Source organism: Bufo gargarizans, chromosome 2, assembly GCF_014858855.1.
Source record: "Bufo gargarizans isolate SCDJY-AF-19 chromosome 2, ASM1485885v1, whole genome shotgun sequence".
NCBI classification, from domain to species: Eukaryota; Metazoa; Chordata; class Amphibia; order Anura; family Bufonidae; genus Bufo; species Bufo gargarizans.
This window is the reverse complement of record NC_058081.1, coordinates 713,090,036-713,115,972: the sequence shown is the minus strand read 5'-3', so window position 1 is coordinate 713,115,972 and position 25,937 is coordinate 713,090,036. Positions and strand designations below refer to the sequence as shown.

The 25,937-nt window shown below is 43.3% G+C and overlaps 1 protein-coding gene across 1 annotated transcript in view; it reads left to right on the top strand.

Annotated features, from left to right (window-relative positions):
• LOC122926348 (SCO-spondin-like) overlaps window positions 1–25,937 on the top strand; it is a 199,474-nt gene that overhangs the window by 89,642 nt on the left and 83,895 nt on the right. Inside the window, 4 exon segments of the mRNA XM_044277723.1 lie at window positions 2,946–4,038; window positions 5,069–5,233; window positions 5,317–5,477; window positions 6,935–7,099. Coding sequence (XP_044133658.1) covers window positions 2,946–4,038; window positions 5,069–5,233; window positions 5,317–5,477; window positions 6,935–7,099 — 1,584 coding nt within the window.

The following is a 25,937-nucleotide window of genomic DNA, read 5'->3' as shown; positions in this document are numbered from 1 at the left end:
GATGACGTGAGATCGGGTGGGCGGAGCCGCACTGCGAGCAGCTGATCCTAAGGAAACAGGCAGTGACGTGACCCTCTCTTTCCTGTCATGCGCGCCTGGCGCTTGTGAACGCCGAGGCACATGTGTGCCTGTCAGGTATGTGGGCGATAAGGATCTAATATGTATGATTGTTTGACACATGTAGTAGGAGCACCTGAGGACGCATCTGTGATGACCTCAGCACCTTAGTCACACTATCATTGGCCACTCTCTTATGAGTGGGTGTGTTTTAAGATATTTAAACAGGCACTTGTTAATGGCATTTTGTGTTTGATAAAGGCTGTGAAGCAGCCGAAACGTCACAACCCCTGCACGCTGTTCACTTGGCGGTTCCCCTAATAAAGGGATGTTTTACCGGTCATGCTGCCTCCATCTTCTTTCTTTGGACAATACCAGTGCCATACAGTGCCCAAATACAGTGCCATACAGTGCCCAAATACAGTGCCATACAGTGCCACAATACCAGTGCCATACAGTGCCCAAATACAGTGCCATACAGTGCCACAATAACCGTACCTAAATAAACAGTCTCATACAGTGCCCAAATACCAGTGCCATAAAGTGCCCAAATACCAGTGCCATACAGTGCCCAAATACCAGTGCCATACAGTGCCTGAATACCAGTGCCATACAGTGCCCAAATACCAGTGCCATACAGTGCCCGAATACCAGTGCCATACAGTGCCTGAATACCAGTGCCATACAGTGCCTGAATACCAGTGCCATACAGTGCCCGAATACCAGTGCCATACAGTGCCTGAATACCAGTGCCATACAGTGTCACAATACCAGCGCCATACCGTAACTAAATAAACAGTCTCATACAGTGCTCAAATAATAATATAGTACTTGTCCATAATACTGATATACAAGGTGGTCACAGGATTTGGGTGCAGAGTCTTCTGTGGCGCCCTCTTCAGTAAGAGTGATACCTCCAAGGCCGACCCTTCCTCCAGATCACCCTTCAGTCAGGATCTTATATTCTAAACCTCCAGCAATCACTGATAATGGTGGTCAGAGATGTGGGCTATACTGGGATATACTGGGACTCTAATGTAGACCTGCCAAACTGTAGAGGGATAAAGCCTAGGACGCACCTTCACCTGCCGTGCACTGCTCTATGGTGTCTCAGCATCATTTATAACCGCCTACGCGAGGCACTCTGCACACGTTTTGACTACTCACCACATCATGGGGGCCTCATTTGAGTGGGTCCCTGATTTGGTTCAGTGCCACATGGCAACCACTGGCCGCCCAACAGCACCCCTGCTGTCAGGATAAGCCCTCTGGGCACTGGGCCCCACTGACCCCCAGGCACAGCATCAGAGCCTCCATGCAGCACTGCACAGTGTGAGCAGATGTCAGAAGCTCACCCTTCCATGTGGTCTGCAGACTGAAGTCGAGTAGTGGATTAACCCTTATGCAGTCTCCTGCTAATTAGCCATCTCATTCAGGCCATATGTTTTTAATTAGCAGGAGACTGTTTAAAGGGATTCTGTCACCTCCCCTAAGGCAAAAAACGATTTTAAAGCAGCCATGCAGCACAGCTTACCTGGATTAGGCTGTGCTGTTCTATCTTGAAATCCGTCCAGCAGTTACTTCAAAAAACGACTTTGATCAATCAGGAAATGCGTCCTGAAGGTGCCCAGAGGGGCGTTTTTTTCTTCTTAGTGAGCCCAGTACCGCCCCTCTTTCAGTGCCCAGCCCGCCTTCCTAGTACTTCCTAACCGCCGCCCCCAGCCTGCCACAGCCTCCCCTCCCTCTCCTCCCCCTCCCTCACGCCGAACGAAGTCTCGCACAGGCGCAGTACCCACTGAGGGCTGCGCCTGTGCGATCATCAGGAGACTGAGGGCGGGAGCTTCATCCTCATCACTGGGCATGCGCCGAGCCCAGTGACGTCCGATGCTCGCTCTTCCCTCAGTCAGCCTGGTAGGAAGCGCAGAGGATTGCCGATCGGCTGCTGCACCCTGCGCTTTCTCCAGTCTGCCTGCCTTTACTTAATATAATAAGACCTAATTCGCCCCAACAAATAGTTATTTCTTTCCTGAAGGGAGGGTGGGGAAAGAAATCGCTGGCCGTCCTCACTGTGGCAGGCAGACTGGAGAAAGCGCAGGGTGCAGCAGCCGATCGGCAATCCTCTGCGCTTCCTACCAGGCTGACTGAGGGAAAGAGCTAATATCGGACGTCACTGGGCTCGGCGCATGCCCAGTGACGAAGATGAAGCTGCCGCCCTCAGTCTCCTGATGATCGCACAGGCGCAGCCCTCAGTGGTTACTGCGCCTGTGCGAGACTTCGTTCGGCGTGAGGGAGGGGGAGGAGAGGCAGGGGAGGCTGTGGCAGGCTGGGGGCGGCGGTTAGAAAGTACTAGGAAGGCGGGCTGGGCACTGAAAGAGGGGCGGTACTGGGCTCTCTCAGGAAGAAAAAAACGCCCCTCTGGGCACCTTCAGGACGCATTTCCTGATTGATCAAAGTCGTTTTTTGAAGTAACTGCTGGACGGATTTCAAGATAAAAGAGCTCAGCCTAATCCAGGTAAGCTGTGCTGCATGGCTGCTTTTAAATCGATTTTTGCCTTAGGGGAGGTGACAGAATCCCTTTAAGGGTTAATAATCTCCAAGTCTTTCTATGGAAGAGCTTCTGAGATCTGTTCACTTGTGGCAGCATCAGGCTGCGGTGCTGTACCTGTGGGCTGGTGGTGCCCAGGAAGCTTGTGGACATGTTCATAAATGATGCTGAGAAGCCACAGGTCAGTAACGACAGGTGGGTGTGCGTCCTGGGCTTTCCTCTACAGTTTGGATCACGTGGACTTCCGTCCCTTGTGTTTTGTTTGGCTACATCCACCATCTGGTTACACAAATGGTGGATAACTATCATCCTCACACACAATGCACTCATGTGTCTCCCACAGAATTACCCACCTCACTTACGGACCTTTCAGCCTCTCCTGAGAGTGAGCAACCACCAGGCTCTCCATTCCCTGGATACTCCGGAGAACCCGGAATATATTATCAGTCTCAGCCAACCGGACGTCCTGGTATAATCAGCGCAAAGCCCGAGCAGAGGATGACCCTAGCTGGGACTGATACAGCTCAACCTGGCCTACAGGAAGAACATCACGTCAGTGGAAAACCTGGAATCAGAGTCCCAGAAGGTCCTGAGCAAACACTGGAATCTGCCTCCAGGAGTCCAAAACATTCCCTGGTGTCACCTGGTTCTATGGGACCTACTGGAACGATTCCTCCACAAGCAGTGACTACAGATAGACCAACCAGTATTGCAATGATGGCTGCAGTCACATTTACAAGAGGGGCCCTATCCGGAGCTCCTGGTCTTCGCCCCAATGAATTCCAAATCGGCACTCCTGGACTGGCCACTCCTTTTGCTGGTAAGGACACAACGACATTGGACACAAATGTAGATGACGGTTCCTCACACACAGGTTTTCCAGGATTGAATATAGACCCAGGAGTGACAGGATGGAGACAGTTTCTAACGAGACCTCCTGGACCTGGTGAAGATATTTTATATCACACCACATCACATGGCGGTGACAGTGTAACTTATCCTCCATCCGGGGTAAGGACCGACCACCTGGGTCTACCCGTGGAGAGCTTAAGTGTTACAGCACAAACGCAGGGTAGGTCCGGTGGCCAAATAACTAAAGAACCACCAACTGGGATCCCTGAATTAGCCTCCAGACAAAGCCTTGGAGAAAGGTCTTCATCAAGTCAAGGCTGGTCCTCAAAATATGGCCAGTCAGGTCCTACAGCTTCTCCCTTGTCATTTACTGAGGTGGAGACCCTTACCTCTACACTGAGAACGGCATCTAGAGGCAGTGAGGATTCAGGGCTGAGGCCCGATGTCTTTGTTGTTCCGGATGGACATCATTCTAGCTTGAAGCCTGGTTCTGGTACAGTCCTTATTTGGAAGGAGCCCATTGAGGTTCCACCAGAAGGTGGCCCTGATGAGGGGGGCCGTGAAGGACATCATGTTGTTCATACGTATGAAGGTTTGTATAACGTCCTGTTCTAGATTATTGTTCTATAAGCTCTTAGACTGTATCTAAGAAGAGCTTTATGTTTAGGTAGATCTTTTAAAATGTCCCCCCCATAGGATTGAAAAAAGTCCATGAGAAAGACCGTGTTCTTCTCATTCTTATCGGATCATTGACCTGCACCAAAAAGAACCCCAATTGGGACCCAAATTATTGGCATGTTACTTGAGTGCAACTGCGTAGTTTCTCTCTTCCATCATCTCTGGGCTATCGGTGGGACTTAATAGAAAGAAGGTCACCATTGGAGGTCTTACACTCCAGTAACATCTAAAGCTGCATACACGTATCTGCTGACCGCCACTTGGAACCCCTCAGCATTGTGCTGACAGACACAACACATCTCATATTGTACTAAAAAAGATGCTCTGTTTAGACTTCCAGCCAGCAGGGGGCAGGTGTGTGGTGTGAGGCCCTGCAGCCTGATCGCCAACAGAAAGCAGAAGTCTGCTTGGATGTGACTGGAGAATAAGACGTGACACAGCGCCATATAATATACGTATAGCAGGAAGATACTCATCACGACAATTTGTCTACATACACATGTTCTGTGGTCTCCATTATGCCATGCATCGTGGAGCTGATGTCACCAGGAGCCTGCCTCCTCACCATGCCTCAGCACTGTGCCTCCATACCATGCCTCCTCACCATGTCTGAGTGATGTGCCTCTATACCATGTATCATCAACCATGCCTTAGCTCTGTGCCTCCATACCATGCCTCCGCACTGTGCCTCCATACCATGCTTTAGCACTGCAGCTTCTTGCCATGCCTTCTCACCATTCCTCAGCACTGTGCCTCCATATCATGCCTCTTCAGCATTCTTCAGTGCTGTGCCTCGATACCATGCCTCCTCAACCTTGTCTTAGCGCTGTGCCGTCATTCCATGCCTTCTCACCATGCCTCCCTATCATGCCTCCACCATAGATAAGCGACTGATGTGTCCCCAGTCACCTTTTTGACGTTTATTGTAGGAACCAGTAGCACTTTACCCGTGGACCTGTTCACTGACACCCCCAGAACCCTCTGTAATTTGGGTCAGTTCACTTGCTCCACCTATGGCTGTATAAGTGGATCTAAAGTGTGTGATGGACACAAGGACTGCGTTGATGGCTCTGATGAGCGACTTTGTGGTGGGTGAACTTTCCTCCATTCACAATGCTCCTCCTGAATCCCAAGACTTTTCTGATCTTTACCACTTCTGCTTGTTCTCCTGCAGTGACCTCATCTGTGACCTCTACTCCTACACCCTCATGGTATGTCCCCACCCCGGGACCAGAGGTGTGCTCTACCAGACAGTTCAATTGTGGTTCAGGAGAATGTATCTCCATGGAGAGGCAGTGTGACCTCCATAGTGACTGTGCTGATGGCTCCGATGAAAACAACTGTGGTAGGTGTACCTGGACTTTTCTGTATTGGTCCAGCAAGTAAAGGAAAGAGAACCTTCTAATAACTGATACGTTCTAGTTGTGATAGCCAAGAATAGGGTGAGGCAACTCAGGGTCAGCACTCCATGGTAAGAAACACCTCAGAGGCAGCACACATTGGCAGGAAACACCTCAGAGGCAGAACACATTGGCAGGAAACACCTCAGGAGCAAAACTCCATGGCAAGAGATACGTCAGGTGCATTACTCCATGGTAACAGACACCTTAAGAGCAGCACTCCAAGGTAGAAGACATCTTAGGCACAATACTCCATGGAAGGAAACACCTCAAAGGCAGCAAACATTTGTAGGAGATACCTCAGTTGCAGCACTCCATAGTAGGAGACACATGAGGTGCAGAACTCCATGGTAACAGACACCTCAGGCACAGCATACATTGGTAGGAAGTACCTTACAGGCAGTCTCCCATGGTAGTAGACACCTCAGGGGCAGACTTTCATGGTGGTAGACACCTCTGTGGCAGGATTCCATGGTAGGAGACATTTCTGGGGCAGGACTCCATGGCAGGAGGCACCTCTGGGGAAGGTTGCCATTTCCTGAGACACCTCAGGGGCAGGACTTCATGGTGTGAGACACCTCAGGAGCAGCACCCCATGGTAGGAGATACCTCAAAGGCAGAACACATTGTTAGAAAATACCTCAGGCGCTGTACTCCATAGTAAGAGACACCTCAGGGGCAGCACACATTGGTAGGAGATACCTCAGGGGCAGAACTCCATGGTAGGAGATACCTCAGAGGCAGAACTCCATGGTAGGCGATACTTCAGGGGCAGCACTCCATGGTAGGGGATACCTCAGAGGCAGAACTTCAAGGTAGGAGATACCTCAGGGACAGCACTCCATGGTAGGAGATACCTCAGGGGCAGCATTCTATCGTATAAGGAACCTCATAGGGTAGCAGTCCATAGTAGGGGACACTTCACAGTGCATCAGTCCATTGTAGGAGATACCTCATTTTACAGAGTAGGTTATAGAGACTTTCCCCAATCACAAGTCATTTGATAAAGTGGATCTGGATCATCCCTTCCTCCCACCAAGCCTATTCATCTGAGGAAGAAGTTGGTCAGACTATAGATGTAAGGGTTGTTCCACCATGTTAGAGTACAGTGTTTTCATCCTATAGTGATTATTGGACACAAATTAGACCATGGACCTGGACCATGTAGTGTTCTGTGTGTCCCTGGTTATTACACTGGTTTAAGGCCTCCAGAACGTTTGATGTTCCTATATTATTGCATATCTGTAGAACTTGACATCTCCCAAAAGAGATTCTAAGACTGACCAAGTACAAAGGAGCTTTACAAGAAGCTGTCAGTGTGAGGGTCTTGTAGGTCCCCTAGATCTCCTTGAGCAGGACTTTCTCATGGCTTAAAATCTCAGGTCTTCTCTTTTTGCTACAGCGGACTGTATCCTGTCTCCGTGGACATCATGGAGTGACTGCAGCCGTTCCTGTGGGCTGGGGGTAATGTTCCAGCGCAGGGATGTGATCAGGGAGCGTCTGCCAGGAGGACATTGTGCTGGAGCCCAGTTTCACAGTAAAAGCTGCTTTGTGAAGGCTTGCCCAGGTAAGGGGCCTGTTATTTTGGTGGTATAGGGTGAGGCATAAATATTAGCGTGGGGAAAGGGCGTGAATAATATCAATGGGACCTGCAAGCAGAAAAAAATGTCTGACCGGAGACGGATGTGGTTACTATACACGATGTATACTGAGACCTCATATATATATATATAAGTGACGGGGCGTGGTGACTATAGACGCTGTATACTGACACATCATATATATATATAAGTGACGGGGCGTGGTGACTACAGACGCTGTATACTGAGACCTCATATATATATAAGTGACGGGGTGTGGTGACTATAGACGCTGTATACTGAGACCTCATATATATAAGTGACGGGGTGTGGTGACTATAGACGCTGTATACTGACACATCATATATATATAAGTGACGGGGTGTGGTGACTATAGACGCTGTATACTGAGACCTCATATATATAAGTGACGGGGTGTGGTGACTATAGACGCTGTATACTGACACATCATATATATATAAGTGACGGGGCGTGGTGACTATATACGCTGTATACTGAGACCTCATATATATAAGTGACGGGGCGTGGTGACTATAGACGCTGTATACTGAGACCTCATATATATAAGTGACGGGGTGTGGTGACTATAGACGCTGTATACTGAGACCTCATATATATAAGTGACGGGGTGTGGTGACTATAGACGCTGTATACTGACACATCATATATATATAAGTGACGGGGCGTGGTGACTATATACGCTGTATACTGAGACCTCATATATATAAGTGACGGGGCGTGGTGACTATAGACGCTGTATACTGAGACCTCATATATATAAGTGACGGGGTGTGGTGACTATATACGCTGTATACTGAGACCTCATATATATAAGTGACGGGGCGTGGTGACTATATACACTGTATACTGAGACCTCATATATATATATAAGTGACGGGGCGTGGTGACAATAGACGCTGTATACTGAAACCTCATATATATAAGTGACGGGGCGTGGTGACTATATGCACTGTATACTGAGACCTCATATATATATATAAGTGACGGGGCGTGGTGACTATATACACTGTATACTGACACATCATATATATATATAAGTGACGGGGCGTGGTGACTATATACACTGTATACTGACACATCATATATATATATAAGTGACGGGGCGTGGTGACTATATACACTGTATACTGACACATCATATATATATATAAGTGACGGGGCGTGGTGACTATATACACTGTATACTGACACATCATATATATATATATAAGTGACGGGGCGTGGTGACTATAGACGCTGTATACTGAGACCTCATATATATAAGTGACGGGGCGTGGTGACTATAGACGCTGTATACTGAGACCTCATATATATATAAGTGACGGGGCGTGGTGACTATAGACGCTGTATACTGACACATCATATATATATAAGTGACGGAGTGTGGTGACTATATACACTGTATACTGAGACATCATATATATATATAAGTGACGGGGTGTGGTGACTATAGACGCTGTATACTGACACATCATATATATATAAGTGACGGAGTGTGGTGACTATATACTCTGTATACTGAGACATCATATATATATATAAGTGACGGGGTCTGGTGACTATATACGCTGTATACTGAGACCTCATATATATAAGTGACGGGGTGTGGTGACTATATACGCTGTATACTGAGACCTCATATATATATATAAGTGACGGGGTGTGGTGACAATAGACGCTGTATACTGACACATCATATATATATAAGTGACGGGGCGTGGTGACAGTAGACGCTGTATACTGAGACCTCATATATATAAAAGTGACGGGGTGTGGTGACTATAGACGCTGTATACTGACACATCATATATATATAAGTGACGGGGCGTGGTGACTATAGACGCTGTATACTGAGACCTCATATATATATAAGTGACGGGGCGTGGTGACTATAGACGCTGTATACTGAGACCTCATATATATATAAGTGACGGGGCGTGGTGACTATATACACTGTATACTGACACATCATATATATAAAAGTGACGGGGTGTGGTGACTATAGACGCTGTATACTGACACATCATATATATATAAGTGACGGGGCGTGGTGACTATAGACGCTGTATACTGACACATCATATATATATAAGTGACGGGGCGTGGTGACAATAGACGCTGTATACTGAGACCTCATATATATAAGTGACGGGGTGTGGTGACTATATACACTGTATACTGAGACCTCATATATATATAAGTGACGGGGCGTGGTGACTATATATGCTGTATACTGAGACATCATATATATATAAGTGACGGGGTGTGGTGACTATAGACGCTGTATACTGAGACCTCATATATATATAAGTGACGGGGCGTGGTGACTATATACACTGTATACTGAGACCTCATATATATATAACTGACGGGGCGTGGTGACTATAGACGCTGTATACTGAGACATCATATATATAAGTGACGGGGTGTGGTGACTATAGACGCTGTATACTGAGACATCATATATATAAGTGACGGGGTGTGGTGACTATAGACGCTGTATACTGAGACCTCATATATATAAGTGACGGGGTGTGGTGACTATATACACTGTATACTGAGACATCATATATATAAGTGACGGGGTGTGGTGACTATAGACGCTGTATACTGACACATCATATATATATAAGTGACGGGGCGTGGTGACTATAGACGCTGTATACTGAGACCTCATATATATATATAAGTGACGGGGTGTGGTGACTATATACACTGTATACTGACACATCATATATATAAGTGACGGGGTGTGGTGACTATATACACTGTATACTGAGACATCATATATATATAAGTGACGGGGTGTGGTGACTATAGACGCTGTATACTGAGACCTCATATATATAAGTGACGGGGTGTGGTGACTATAGACGCTGTATACTGAGACCTCATATATATAAGTGACGGGGTGTGGTGACTATAGACGCTGTATACTGACACATCATAAATATATAAGTGACGGGGCGTGGTGACTATATACGCTGTATACTGAGACCTCATATATATAAGTGACGGGGTGTGGTGACTATATGCACTGTATACTGAGACCTCATATATATATATAAGTGACGGGGCGTGGTGACTATATACACTGTATACTGAGACCTCATATATATATAAGTGACGGGGTGTGGTGACTATATGCACTGTATACTGAGACATCATATATATATAAGTGACGGGGCGTGGTGACTATATACACTGTATACTGAGACCTCATATATATATATAAGTGACGGGGTGTGGTGACTATATACGCTGTATACTGAGACCTCATATATATAAGTGACGGGGCGTGGTGACTATAGACGCTGTATACTGAGACCTCATATATATATATAAGTGACGGGGCGTGGTGACTATATACACTGTATACTGAGACCTCATATATATATATAAGTGACGGGGCGTGGTGACAATAGACGCTGTATACTGAGACCTCATATATATAAGTGACGGGGCGTGGTGACAATAGACGCTGTATACTGAGACCTCATATATATAAGTGACGGGGCGTGGTGACTATATACACTGTATACTGAGACCTCATATATATATAAGTGACGGGGCGTGGTGACTATAGACGCTGTATACTGACACATCATATATATAAGTGACGGGGTGTGGTGACTATATACGCTGTATACTGAGACCTCATATATATAAGTGACGGGGTGTGGTGACTATAGACGCTGTATACTGAGACCTCATATATATATATAAGTGACGGGGCGTGGTGACTATATACACTGTATACTGACACATCATATATATATATAAGTGACGGGGCGTGGTGACTATAGACGCTGTATACTGACACATCATATATATATAAGTGACGGAGTGTGGTGACTATATACACTGTATACTGAGACATCATATATATATATAAGTGACGGGGTGTGGTGACTATATACACTGTATACTGAGACATCATATATATATATAAGTGACGGGGTGTGGTGACTATAGACGCTGTATACTGACACATCATATATATAAGTGACGGGGTGTGGTGACTATAGACGCTGTATACTGAGACCTCATATATATAAGTGACGGGGTGTGGTGACTATATACGCTGTATACTGAGACCTCATATATATATATAAGTGACGGGTGTGGTGACTATATATGCTGTATACTGACACATCATATATATATAAGTGACGGGGCGTGGTGACAGTAGACGCTGTATACTGAGACCTCATATATATAAGTGACGGGGTGTGGTGACTATAGACGCTGTATACTGACACATCATATATATATATAAGTGACGGGGTGTGGTGACTATAGACGCTGTATACTGAGACCTCATATATATATAAGTGACGGGGCGTGGTGACTATATATGCTGTATACTGAGACATCATATATATATAAGTGACGGGGTGTGGTGACTATAGACGCTGTATACTGAGACCTCATATATATATAAGTGACGGGGTGTGGTGACTATAGACGCTGTATACTGAGACATCATATATATAAGTGACGGGGTGTGGTGACTATAGACGCTGTATACTGAGACCTCATATATATAAGTGACGGGGTGTGGTGACTATAGACGCTGTATACTGAGACCTCATATATATATATAAGTGACGGGGTGTGGTGACTATATACGCTGTATACTGAGACATCATATATATATATAAGTGACGGGGTGTGGTGACTATAGACGCTGTATACTGAGACCTCATATATATAAGTGACGGGGCGTGGTGACTATAGACGCTGTATACTGAGACATCATATATATAAGTGACGGGGTGTGGTGACTATAGACGCTGTATACTGAGACATCATATATATATAAGTGACGGGCGTGGTGACTATAGACGCTGTATACTGAGACATCATATATATATAAGTGACGGGGTGTGGTGACTATATACACTGTATACTGAGACCTCATATATATAAGTGACAGGGTGTGGTGACTATATACACTGTATACTGAGACCTCATATATATAAGTGACGGGGCGTGGTGACTATAGACGCTGTATACTGACACATCATATATATATAAGTGACGGGGTGTGGTGACTATAGACGCTGTATACTGAGACATCATATATATAAGTGACGGGGTGTGGTGACTATAGACGCTGTATACTGACACATCATATATATATAAGTGACGGGGTGTGGTGACAATAGACGCTGTATACTGAGACCTCATATATATATAAGTGACGGGGTGTGGTGACTATAGACGCTGTATACTGAGACATCATATATATATAAGTGACGGTGTGTGGTGACTATAGACGCTGTATACTGAGACCTCATATATATATATAAGTGAGGGGTGTGGTGACTATATACACTGTATACTGAGACCTCATATATATATAAGTGACGGTGTGTGGTGACTATAGACGCTGTATACTGAGACCTCATATATATATATAAGTGACGGGGCATGGTGACTATATACACTGTATACTGAGACCTCATATATATAAGTGACGGGCGTGGTGACTATAGACACTGTATACTGAGACCTTATATATATAAGTGACGGGGCGTGGTGACGATAGACGCTGTATACTGAGACATCATATATATATAAGTGACGGGGCGTGGTGACTATAGACGCTGTATACTGAGACCTCATATATATAAGTGACGGGGTGTGGTGACTATATACACTGTATACTGAGACCTCATATATATATAAGTGACGGGGCGTGGTGACTATAGACGCTGTATACTGAGACCTCATATATATATAAGTGACGGGGCGTGGTGACTATAGACGCTGTATACTGAGACCTCATATATATATAAGTGACGGGGCATGGTGACTATAGACGCTGTATACTGAGACATCATATATATATAAGTGACGGGGCGTGGTGACTATAGACGCTGTATACTGAGACCTCATATATATATAAGTGATGGGGCGTGGTGACAGTAGACGCTGTATACTGAGACCTCATATATATAAGTGACGGGCGTGGTGACTATAGACGCTGTATACTGAGACATCATATATATAAGTGACGGGGTGTGGTGACTATATACACTGTATACTGAGACCTCATATATATAAGTGACAGGGTGTGGTGACTATAGACGCTGTATACTGAGACCTCATATATATATATATATAAGTGACGGGGTGTGGTGACAATAGACGCTGTATACTGAGACCTCATATATATAAGTGACGGGGCGTGGTGACTATAGACGCTGTATACTGAGACATCATATATATATAAGTGACGGGGCGTGGTGACTATAGACGCTGTATACTGAGACCTCATATATATAAGTGACGGGGTGTGGTGACTATAGACGCTGTATACTGAGACCTCATATATATAAGTGACGGGGCGTGGTGACTATAGACGCTGTATACTGAGACCTCATATATATATAAGTGACGGGGTGTAGTGACAATAGACGCTGTATACTGAGACCTCATATATATAAGTGACGGGGTGTGGTGACAATAGACGCTGTATACTGAGACATCATATATATATAAGTGACGGGCGTGGTGACTATAGACGCTGTATACTGACACATCATATATATATAAGTGACGGGGCGTGGTGACTATAGACGCTGTATACTGAGACCTCATATATATATAAGTGACGGGGCGTGGTGACTATATACGCTGTATACTGAGACATCATCTATATATAAGTGACGGGGTGTGGTGACTATATACACTGTATACTGAGACATCATATATATATAAGTGACGGGGCGTGGTGACTATATACGCTGTATACTGAGACCTCATATATATATAAGTGACGGGGCGTGGTGACTATAGACGCTGTATACTGAGACCTCATATATATAAGTGACGGGGCGTGGTGACTATATACGCTGTATACTGAGACATCATATATATATAAGTGACGGGGTGTGGTGACGATATACGCTGTATACTGAGACATCATATATATAAGTGACGGGGCGTGGTGACTATATACACTGTATACTGAGACATCATATATATATAAGTGACGGGGCGTGGTGACTATAGACGCTGTATACTGAGACCTCATATATATAAGTGACGGGGTGTGGTGACTATAGACGCTGTATACTGAGACATCATATATATAAGTGACGGGGTGTGGTGACTATAGACGCTGTATACTGAGACATCATATATATATCAGTGACGGGGTGTGGTGACTATATGCACTGTATACTGAGACCTCATATATATATCAGTGACGGGGTGTGGTGACTATAGACGCTGTATACTGAGACATCATATATATAAGTGACGGGGCGTGGTGACTATAGACGCTGTATACTGAGACATCATATATATATCAGTGATGGGGTGTGGTGACTATATGCAATGTATACTGAGACCTCATATATATATAAGTGACGGGGCGTGGTGACTATAGACGCTGTATACTGAGACATCATATATATATCAGTGACGGGGTGTGGTGACAATAGACGCTGTATACTGAGACATCATATATATATAAGTGACGGGGTGTGGTGACTATAGACGCTGTATACTGAGACATCATATATATATAAGTGACGGGGTGTGGTGACTATATGCACTGTATACTGAGACATCATATATATAAGTGACGGGGTGTGGTGACTATATACACTGTATACTGAGACCTCATATATATAAGTGACGGGGTGTGGTGACAATAGACGCTGTATACTGAGACATCATATATAAGTGACGGGGTGTGGTGACTATATACACTGTATACTGAGACCTCATATATATATAAGTGACAGGGTGTGGTGACTATATACACTGTATACTGAGACATCATATATATAAGTGACGGGGTGTGGTGACTATATACACTGTATACTGAGACCTCATATATATAAGTGACGGGGTGTGGTGACTATAGACGCTGTATACTGAGACATCATATATATAAGTGACGGGGTGTGGTGACTATATACACTGTATACTGAGACCTCATATATATATAAGTGACAGGGTGTGGTGACTATATACACTGTATACTGAGACATCATATATATATATAAGTGACGGGGTGTGGTGACTATAGACGCTGTATACTGAGACCTCATATATATATAAGTGACGGGGTGTGGTGACTATAGACGCTGTATACTGAGACCTCATATATATAAGTGATGGGGCGTGGTGACTATAGACGCTGTATACTGAGACCTCATATATATATAAGTGACGGGGTGTGGTGACTATAGACGCTGTATACTGAGACATCATATATATAAGTGACGGGGTGTGGTGACTATAGACGCTGTATACTGAGACCTCATATATATAAGTGACGGGGTGTGGTGACTATAGACGCTGTATACTGAGACATCATATATATATATAAGTGACGGGGTGTGGTGACAATAGACGCTGTATACTGACACATCATATATATATATATAAGTGACGGGGTGTGGTGACTATAGACGCTGTATACTGAGACCTCATATATATAAGTGACGGGGTGTGGTGACTATAGACGCTGTATACTGAGACCTCATATATATAAGTGATGGGGCGTGGTGACTATAGACGCTGTATACTGAGACCTCATATATATAAGTGACGGGGTGTGGTGACAATAGACGCTGTATACTGAGACATCATATATATATAAGTGACGGGGTGTGGTGACTATAGACGCTGTATACTGAGACCTCATATATATAAGTGACGGGGCGTGGTGACTATAGACGCTGTATACTGAGACCTCATATATATATAAGTGACGGGGTGTGGTGACTATAGACGCTGTATACTGAGACATCATATATATAAGTGACGGGGTGTGGTGACAATAGACGCTGTATACTGAGACATCATATATATATATAAGTGACGGGGTGTGGTGACTATAGACGCTGTATACTGACACATCATATATATATATAAGTGACGGGGTGTGGTGACTATAGACGCTGTATACTGAGACATCATATATATAAGTGACGGGGTGTGGTGACTATAGACGCTGTATACTGAGACATCATATATATAAGTGACGGGGTGTGGTGACTATATACACTGTATACTGAGACCTCATATATATATATAAGTGACGGGGTGTGGTGACAATAGATGCTGTATACTGAGACATCATATATATAAGTGACGGGGTGTGGTGACTATAGACGCTGTATACTGAGACATCATATATATAAGTGACGGGGTGTGGTGACTATATACACTGTATACTGAGACCTCATATATATATATATAAGTGACGGGGTGTGGTGACTATAGACGCTGTATACTGAGACATCATATATATAAGTGACGGGGTGTGGTGACTATAGACGCTGTATACTGAGACATCATATATATAAGTGACGGGGTGTGGTGACTATATACACTGTATACTGAGACCTCATATATATATATATAAGTGACGGGGTGTGGTGACAATAGATGCTGTATACTGAGACATCATATATATATAAGTGACGGGGTGTGGTGACTATAGACGCTGTATACTGACACATCATATATATATAAGTGACGGGGCATGGTGACTATATACGCTGTATACTGAGACCTCATATATATATAAGTGACGGGGTGTGGTGACTATATACACTGTATACTGAGACCTCATATATATAAGTGACGGGGTGTGGTGACTATATACACTGTATACTGAGACCTCATATATATATAAGTGACGGGGCGTGGTGACTATAGACGCTGTATACTGAGACCTCATATATATATAAGTGACGGGGCGTGGTGACTATAGACGCTGTATACTGAGACCTCATATATATATAAGTGACGGGGCGTGGTGACTATAGACGCTGTATACTGAGACCTCATATATATATAAGTGAAGGGGCGTGGTGACTATAGACGCTGTATACTGAGACCTCATATATATAAGTGACGGGGTGTGGTGACTATAGACGCTGTATACTGAGACCTCATATATATAAGTGACGGGGTGTGGTGACTATATACACTGTATACTGAGACCTCATATATATAAGTGACGGGGTGTGGTGACAATAGATGCTGTATACTGAGACCTCATATATATAAGTGACGGGGCGTGGTGACTATAGACGCTGTATACTGACACATCATATATATATAAGTGACGGGGCGTGGTGACTATAGACGCTGTATACTGAGACCTCATATATATAAGTGACGGGGTGTGGTGACTATAGACGCTGTATACTGAGACATCATATATATATAAGTGACGGGGCGTGGTGACAATAGACGCTGTATACTGAGACATCATATATATATAAGTGACGGGGTGTGGTGACTATATACACTGTATACTGAGACCTCATATATATATAAGTGACGGGCGTGGTGACTATAGACGCTGTATACTGAGACATCATATATATATAAGTGACAGGGTGTGGTGACTATATACACTGTATACTGAGACATCATATATATATAAGTGACGGGGTGTGGTGACTATAGACGCTGTATACTGAGACCTCATATATATAAGTGACGGGGTGTGGTGACTATAGACGCTGTATACTGAGACATCATATATATATAAGTGACGGGGCGTGGTGACTATAGACGCTGTATACTGAGACCTCATATATATAAGTGACGGGGCGTGGTGACTATATACACTGTATACTGAGACCTCATATATATATAAGTGACGGGGTGTGGTGACTATATACGCTGTATACTGAGACATCATATATATAAGTGACGGGGTGTGGTGACAATAGACGCTGTATACTGAGACCTCATATATATATATAAGTGACGGGGTGTGGTGACAATAGACGCTGTATACTGAGACCTCATATATATAAGTGACGGGGCGTGGTGACTATAGACGCTGTATACTGAGACCTCATATATATATAAGTGACGGGGTGTGGTGACAATAGACGCTGTATACTGAGACCTCATATATATAAGTGACGGGGTGTGGTGACAATAGACGCTGTATACTGAGACATCATATATATATAAGTGACGGGGCGTGGTGACTATAGACGCTGTATACTGAGACATCATATATATATAAGTGACGGGGTGTGGTGACTATAGACGCTGTATACTGAGACCTCATATATATAAGTGACGGGGCGTGGTGACTATAGACGCTGTATACTGACACATCATATATATATAAGTGACGGGGTGTGGTGACTATAGACGCTGTATACTGAGACCTCATATATATATAAGTGACGGGGCGTGGTGACTATAGACGCTGTATACTGAGACCTCATATATATAAGTGACAGGGTGTGGTGACTATATACACTGTATACTGAGACCTCATATATATATATAAGTGACGGGGTGTGGTGACTATAGACGCTGTATACTGAGACCTCATATATATAAGTGACGGGGCGTGGTGACTATATACTCTGTATACTGAGACATCATATATATATAAGTGACGGGGTGTGGTGACTATATACACTGTATACTGAGACATCATATATATATATATAAGTGACGGGGTGTGGTGACTATAGACGCTGTATACTGAGACCTCATATATATAAGTGACGGGGCGTGGTGACTATATACTCTGTATACTGAGACATCATATATATATAAGTGACGGGGTGTGGTGACTATATACACTGTATACTGAGACATCATATATATAAGTGACGGGGCGTGGTGACTATATACGCTGTATACTGAGACCTCATATATATATAAGTGACGGGGCGTGGTGACTATAGACGCTGTATACTGAGACCTCATATATATAAGTGACGGCGCGTGGTGACTATATACGCTGTATACTGAGACATCATATATATATAAGTGACGGGGTGTGGTGACGATATACGCTGTATACTGAGACATCATATATATATAAGTGACGGGGCGTGGTGACTATAGACGCTGTATACTGAGACATCATATATATAAGTGACGGGGTGTGGTGACAATAGACGCTGTATACTGACACATCATATATATATAAGTGACGGGGCGTGGTGACTATATACGCTGTATACTGAGACCTCATATATATATAAGTGACGGGGTGTGGTGACTATAGACGCTGTATACTGAGACCTCATATATATATAAGTGACGGGGTGTGGTGACAATAGACGCTGTATACTGAGACATCATATATCTAAGTGACGGGGCGTGGTGACTATATACACTGTATAACTGAGACCTTATATATATATAAGTGACAGGGTGTGGGACTATATACACTGTATACTGAGACATCATATATATATATATATAAGTGACGGGGTAGATCGAGTAAGTGACGGGGTGTGGTGACTATAGACGCTGTATACTGATACCTCATATATATATAAGTGACGGGGTGGTGACTATATACACTGTATACTGAGACATCTATATATAATACGGGGCGTGGTGACTATAGACGCTGTATACTGAGACCTCATATATATAAGTGACGGGGTGTGGTGACTATAGACGCTGTATACTGAGACCTCATATATATAAGTGACGGGGTGTGGTGACTATAGACGCTGTATACTGAGACATCATATATATAAGTGACGGGGTGTGGTGACTATATACGCTGTATACTGAGACTCATATATATAAGTGACGGGTGTGGTGACATAGACGCTGTATACTGAGACCTCATATATATAAGTGACGTGGTGTGGTGACTAAGACGCTGTATACTGAGACCTCATATATATAAGTGACGGGTGTGGTGACTATAGACGCTGTATACTGAGACTCATATATATATATATGACGGGTGGTGACTATAGACGCTGTATACTGAGACATTATATATATATATATGTGACTGGGCGTGGTGACTATAGAACGCTGGTATATGAGGACTCAGATATATAAGTGATGGGGCGTGGTGACAGTAGACCGCTGTATACTGAACTTCATATATATAAGTGACGGGGTGTGGTGACAATAGACGCTGTATACTGAGACCTCATATATATAAGTGACGGGGTGTGGTGACTATATGCAATGTATACTGAGACCTCATATATATATAAGTGACGGGGCGTGGTGACTATAGACGCTGTATACTGAGACCTCATATATATAAGTGACGGGGTGTGGTGACTATATACACTGTATACTGAGACCTCATATATATATATATTGACGGGGCGTGGTGACTATATACACTGTATACTGAGACCTCATATATAGTATATATAAGTGACGGGGCGTGGTGACTATAGACGCTGTATACTGAGACCTCATATAGATAAGTGACGTGGCGTGGGTGACTATAGACGCTGTATACTGAGATATCATATATATATTATAAGTGACGGGGTGTGGTGACTATAGACGCTGGTATACTGAACCTCATATATATAAGTGACGGGCGTGGTGACTATATACACTGTATACTGAGACCTCATATTCTATATATAAGTGACCGGGGTGTGGTGACAATAGACGCTGTATACTGAGACCTCATATATATATATAAGTGACGGGTGTGGTGACAATAGACGCTGTATACTGAGACCTCATATATATAAGTGACGGGGCGTGGTGACTATAGACGCTGTATACTGAGACATCAATATATATAAGTGACGGGGCGTGGTGACTATATACACTGTATACTGAGACCTCATATATATATAAGTGACATGGTGTGGTGACTATATACACTGTATACTGAGACCTCATATATACTATAAGTGACAGGGTGTGGTGACTATATACACTGTATACTGAGACATCATATATATATATATAAGTGACGGGGTGTGGTGACTATTACTCTGTATACTGAGACCTCATATATATAAGTGACGGGGTGTGGTGATATAGACGCTGTATACTGAGACATCATATATATAAGTGACGGGGGTGTGGTGACTATAGACGCTGTATACTGAGACCTCATATATATAAGTGACGGGGTGTGTGACTATATACACTGTATACTGAGACCTCATATATATATAAGTGACGGGGCGTGGTGACTATATACACTGTATACTGAGACCTCATATATATATAAGTGACAGGGTGTGGTGACTATAGACGCTGTATACTGAGACATCATAAATATACAAGTGACGGGGCGTGGTGACTATAGACGCTGTATACTGAGACCTCATATATATATATAAGTGACGGGGCGTGGTGACTATATACACTGTATACTGAGACCTCATATATATATAAGTGACAGGGTGTGGTGACTATATACACTGTATACTGAGACATCATATATATATATATAAGTGACGGGTGTGGTGACTATATACTCTGTATACTGAGACCTCATATATATAAGTGACCGGGGTGTGGTGACTATAGACGCTGTATACTGAGACATCATATATATAAGTGACGGGGTGTGGTGACTATAGACGCTGTATACTGAGACCTCATATATATAAGTGACGGGGTGTGGTGACTATATACACTGTATACTGAGACCTCATATATATATAAGTGACGGGGCGTGGTGACTATATACACTGTATACTGAGACCTCATATATATATAAGTGACAGGGTGTGGTGACTATAGACGCTGTATACTGAGACATCATATATATATAAGTGACGGGGTGTGGTGACAATAGACGTTGTATACTGAGACCTCATATATATAAGTGACGGGGTGTGGTGACAATAGACGCTGTATACTGAGACCTCATATATATAAGTGACGGGTGTGGTGACAATAGACGCTGTATACTGAGACTTCATATATATATATATAAGTGACGGGGTGTGGTGACTATAGACGCTGTATACTGAGACCTCATATATATAAGTGACGGGGTGTGGTGACAATAGACGCTGTATACTGAGACCTCATATATATAAGTGACGGGGCGTGGTGACTATAGACGCTGTATACTGAACATCATATATATATAAGTGACGGGGCGTGGTGACTATATACACTGTATACTGAGACCTCATATATATATAAGTGACAGGGTGTGGTGACTATATACACTGTATACTGAGACATCATATATATATATATAAGTGACGGGGTGTGGTGACTATATACTCTGTATACTGAGACCTCATATATATAAGTGACGGGGTGTGGTGACTATAGACGCTGTATACTGAGACATCATATATATAAGTGACGGGGTGTGGTGACTATAGACGCTGTATACTGAGACCTCATATATATAAGTGACGGGGTGTGGTGACTATATACACTGTATACTGAGACCTCATATATATATAAGTGACGGGGCGTGGTGACTATATACACTGTATACTGAGACCTCATATATATATAAGTGACAGGGTGTGGTGACTATAGACGCTGTATACTGAGACATCATATATATAAGTGACGGGGCGTGGTGACTATAGACGCTGTATACTGAGACCTCATATATATATATAAGTGACGGGCGTGGTGACTATATACACTGTATACTGAGACCTCATATATATATAAGTGACAGGGTGTGGTGACTATATACACTGTATACTGAGACATCATATATATATATATATAAGTGACGGGGTGTGGTGACTATATACTCTGTATACTGAGACCTCATATATTAAGTGACGGGGGTGGGTGACTATAGACGCTGTATACTGAGACATCATATATATAAGTGACGGGGTGTGGTGACTATAGACGCTGTATACTGAGACCTCATATATATATAAGTGACGGGGCGTGGTGACTATATACACTGTATACTGAGACCTCATATATATATAAGTGACAGGGTGTGGTGACTATAGACGCTGTATACTGAGACATCATATATATATAAGTGACGGGGTGTGGTGACAATAGACGTTGTATACTGAGACCTCATATATATAAGTGACGAGGGTGTGGTGACAATAGACGCTGTATACTGAGACCTCATATATATAAGTGACGGGGTGTGGTGACTATAGACGCTGTATACTGAGACCTCATATATATAAGTGACGGGGTGTGGTGACTATAGACGCTGTATACTGAGACCTCATATATATAAGTGACGGGGTGTGGTGACAATAGACGCTGTATACTGAGACTTCATATATATAAGTGACGGGGTGTGGTGACAATAGACGCTGTATACTGAGACATCATATATATATAAGTGACGGGGTGTGGTGACTATAGACGCTGTATACTGAGACCTCTATATATATAAGTGACGGGGCGTGGTGACTATAGGACGCTGTATACTGAGACATCATATATATATAAGTGACGGGGTGTGTGACTATAGACGCTGTATACTGAGACCTCATATATATATAAGTGACGGGGCGTGGTGACAATAGACGCTGTAACTGAGACATCATATATATAAGTGACGGGGTTGTGGTGACAATAGACGCATGTATACTGGAGACATCATATATATATAAGTGACGGGGCGTGGTGACTATAGACGCTGTATACTGAGACCTCATATATATAGTGACGGGGTGTGGTGACATAGACACTGTATACGGAGACATCGTATATATATAAGTGACGGGGTGTGGTGACTATAGACGCTGTATACTGAGACATCAATATATATAAGTGAAGGGGCGTGGTGACTATAGACGCTGTATACTGAGACCTCATATATATAAGTGACGGGGTGTGGTGACTATAGACGCTGTATACTGAGACCTCATATATATAAGTGACGGGGTGTGGTGACTATATCACTGTATACTGAGACCTCATATATATATAAGTGACGGGGCGTGGTGACTATAGACGCTGTATACTGAGACCTCATATATATAAGTGACGGGGTGTGGTGACTATATACACTGTATACTGAGACATCATATTATATAAGTGACGGGGCGTGGTGACTATATACACTGTATACTGAGACCTCATATATATATAAGTGACGGGGTGTGGTGACTATAGACGCTGTATACTGAGACCTCATCATATATAAGTGACGGGGTGTGGTGACTATATACACTGTATACTGAGACCTCATATATATAAGTGACGGGGTGTGGTGACAATAGACGCTGTATACTGAGACCTCATATATATAAGTGACGGGGTGTGGTGACAATAGACGCTGTATACTGAGACTTCATATATATATATATAAGTGACGGGGTGTGGTGACTATAGACGCTGTATACTGAGACCTCATATATATAAGTGACGGGGTGTGGTGACAATAGACGCTGTATACTGAGACTTCATATATATAAGTGACGGGGTGTGGTGACAATAGACGCTGTATACTGAGACCTCATATATATAAGTGACGGGGTGTGGTGACAATAGACGCTGTATACTGAGACATCATATATATATAAGTGACGGGGCGTGGTGACAATAGACGCTGTATACTGAGACATCATATATATAAGTGACGGGGTGTGGTGACTATAGACGCTGTATACTGAGACCTCATATATATATAAGTGACGGGGCGTGGTGACTATAGACGCTGTATACTGAGACATCATATATATAAGTGACGGGGTGTGGTGACAATAGACCGCTGTATACTGAGACATCATATATATATAAGTGACGGGACGTGGTGACTATATACACTGTATACTGAGACCTCATATATATATATAAGTGGACGGGTGTGGTGACTATATACACTGTATACTGAGACATCATATATATATAAGTGACGGGGTGTGGTGGACAATAGACGCTGTATACTGAGACCTCATATATAAGTGACGGGGTGTTGGTGACTATAGACGCTGTATACTGAGACCTCATATATATAAGTGACGGGGTGTGGTGACTATAGACGCTGTATACTGAGACCTCATATATATAAGTGACGGGTGTGGTGACTAAGACGCTGTATACTGAGACCTCATATATATAATTGACGGGTGTGGTGACTATATACGCTGTATACTGAGACCTCATATATAAGTGACGGGGTGTGGTGACTATATACACTGTATACTGAGACCTCATATATATATAAGTGACGGGGTGTGGTGACTATATACACTGTATACTGAGACATCATATATATATAAGTGACGGGGTGTGGTGACTATAGACGCTGTACTGACACATCATATATATAAGTGACGGGGTGTGGGTGACTATAGACGCTGTATCTGAGACCTCATATATATAAGTGACGGGGTGTGGTGACTATAGACGCTGTATACTGAGACATCATATATATAAGTGACGGGGCGTGGTGACTATAGACGCTGTATACTGAGACATCATATATATAAGTGACGGGGTGTGGTGACAATAGACGCTGTATACTGAGACATCAATATATATAAGTGACGGGGTGTGGTGACTATATACTGTATACTGAGACATCATATATATAAGTGACGGGGTGTGGTGACTAGACGCTGTATACTGAGACATCATATATATATAAGTGACGGGGTGTGGTGACTATATACACTGTATACTGAGACATCATATATATATAAGTGACGGGGTGTGGTGACTATAGACGCTGTATACTGACACATCATATATATAAAGGACGGGGTGTGGTGACAATAGACGCTGTATACTGAGACATCATATATTATAGTGACGGGGTGTGGTGACTATAACACTGTATACTGAGACATCATATATATAAGTGACGGGTGTGGTGACATAGACGCTGTATACTGAGACATCATATATATAGTGACGGGGTGTGGTGACTATATCCTGTATACTGAGACATCATATATATAAGTGACGGGGTGTGGTGACTATAGACGCTGTATACTGACACATCATATATATAAAAGTGACGGGTGTGGTGACTATAGACCTGTATACTGAGACATCTATATATATAAGTGCGGGGCGTGGTGACTATAGATGCTGTATACTGAGACCTCATATATATAA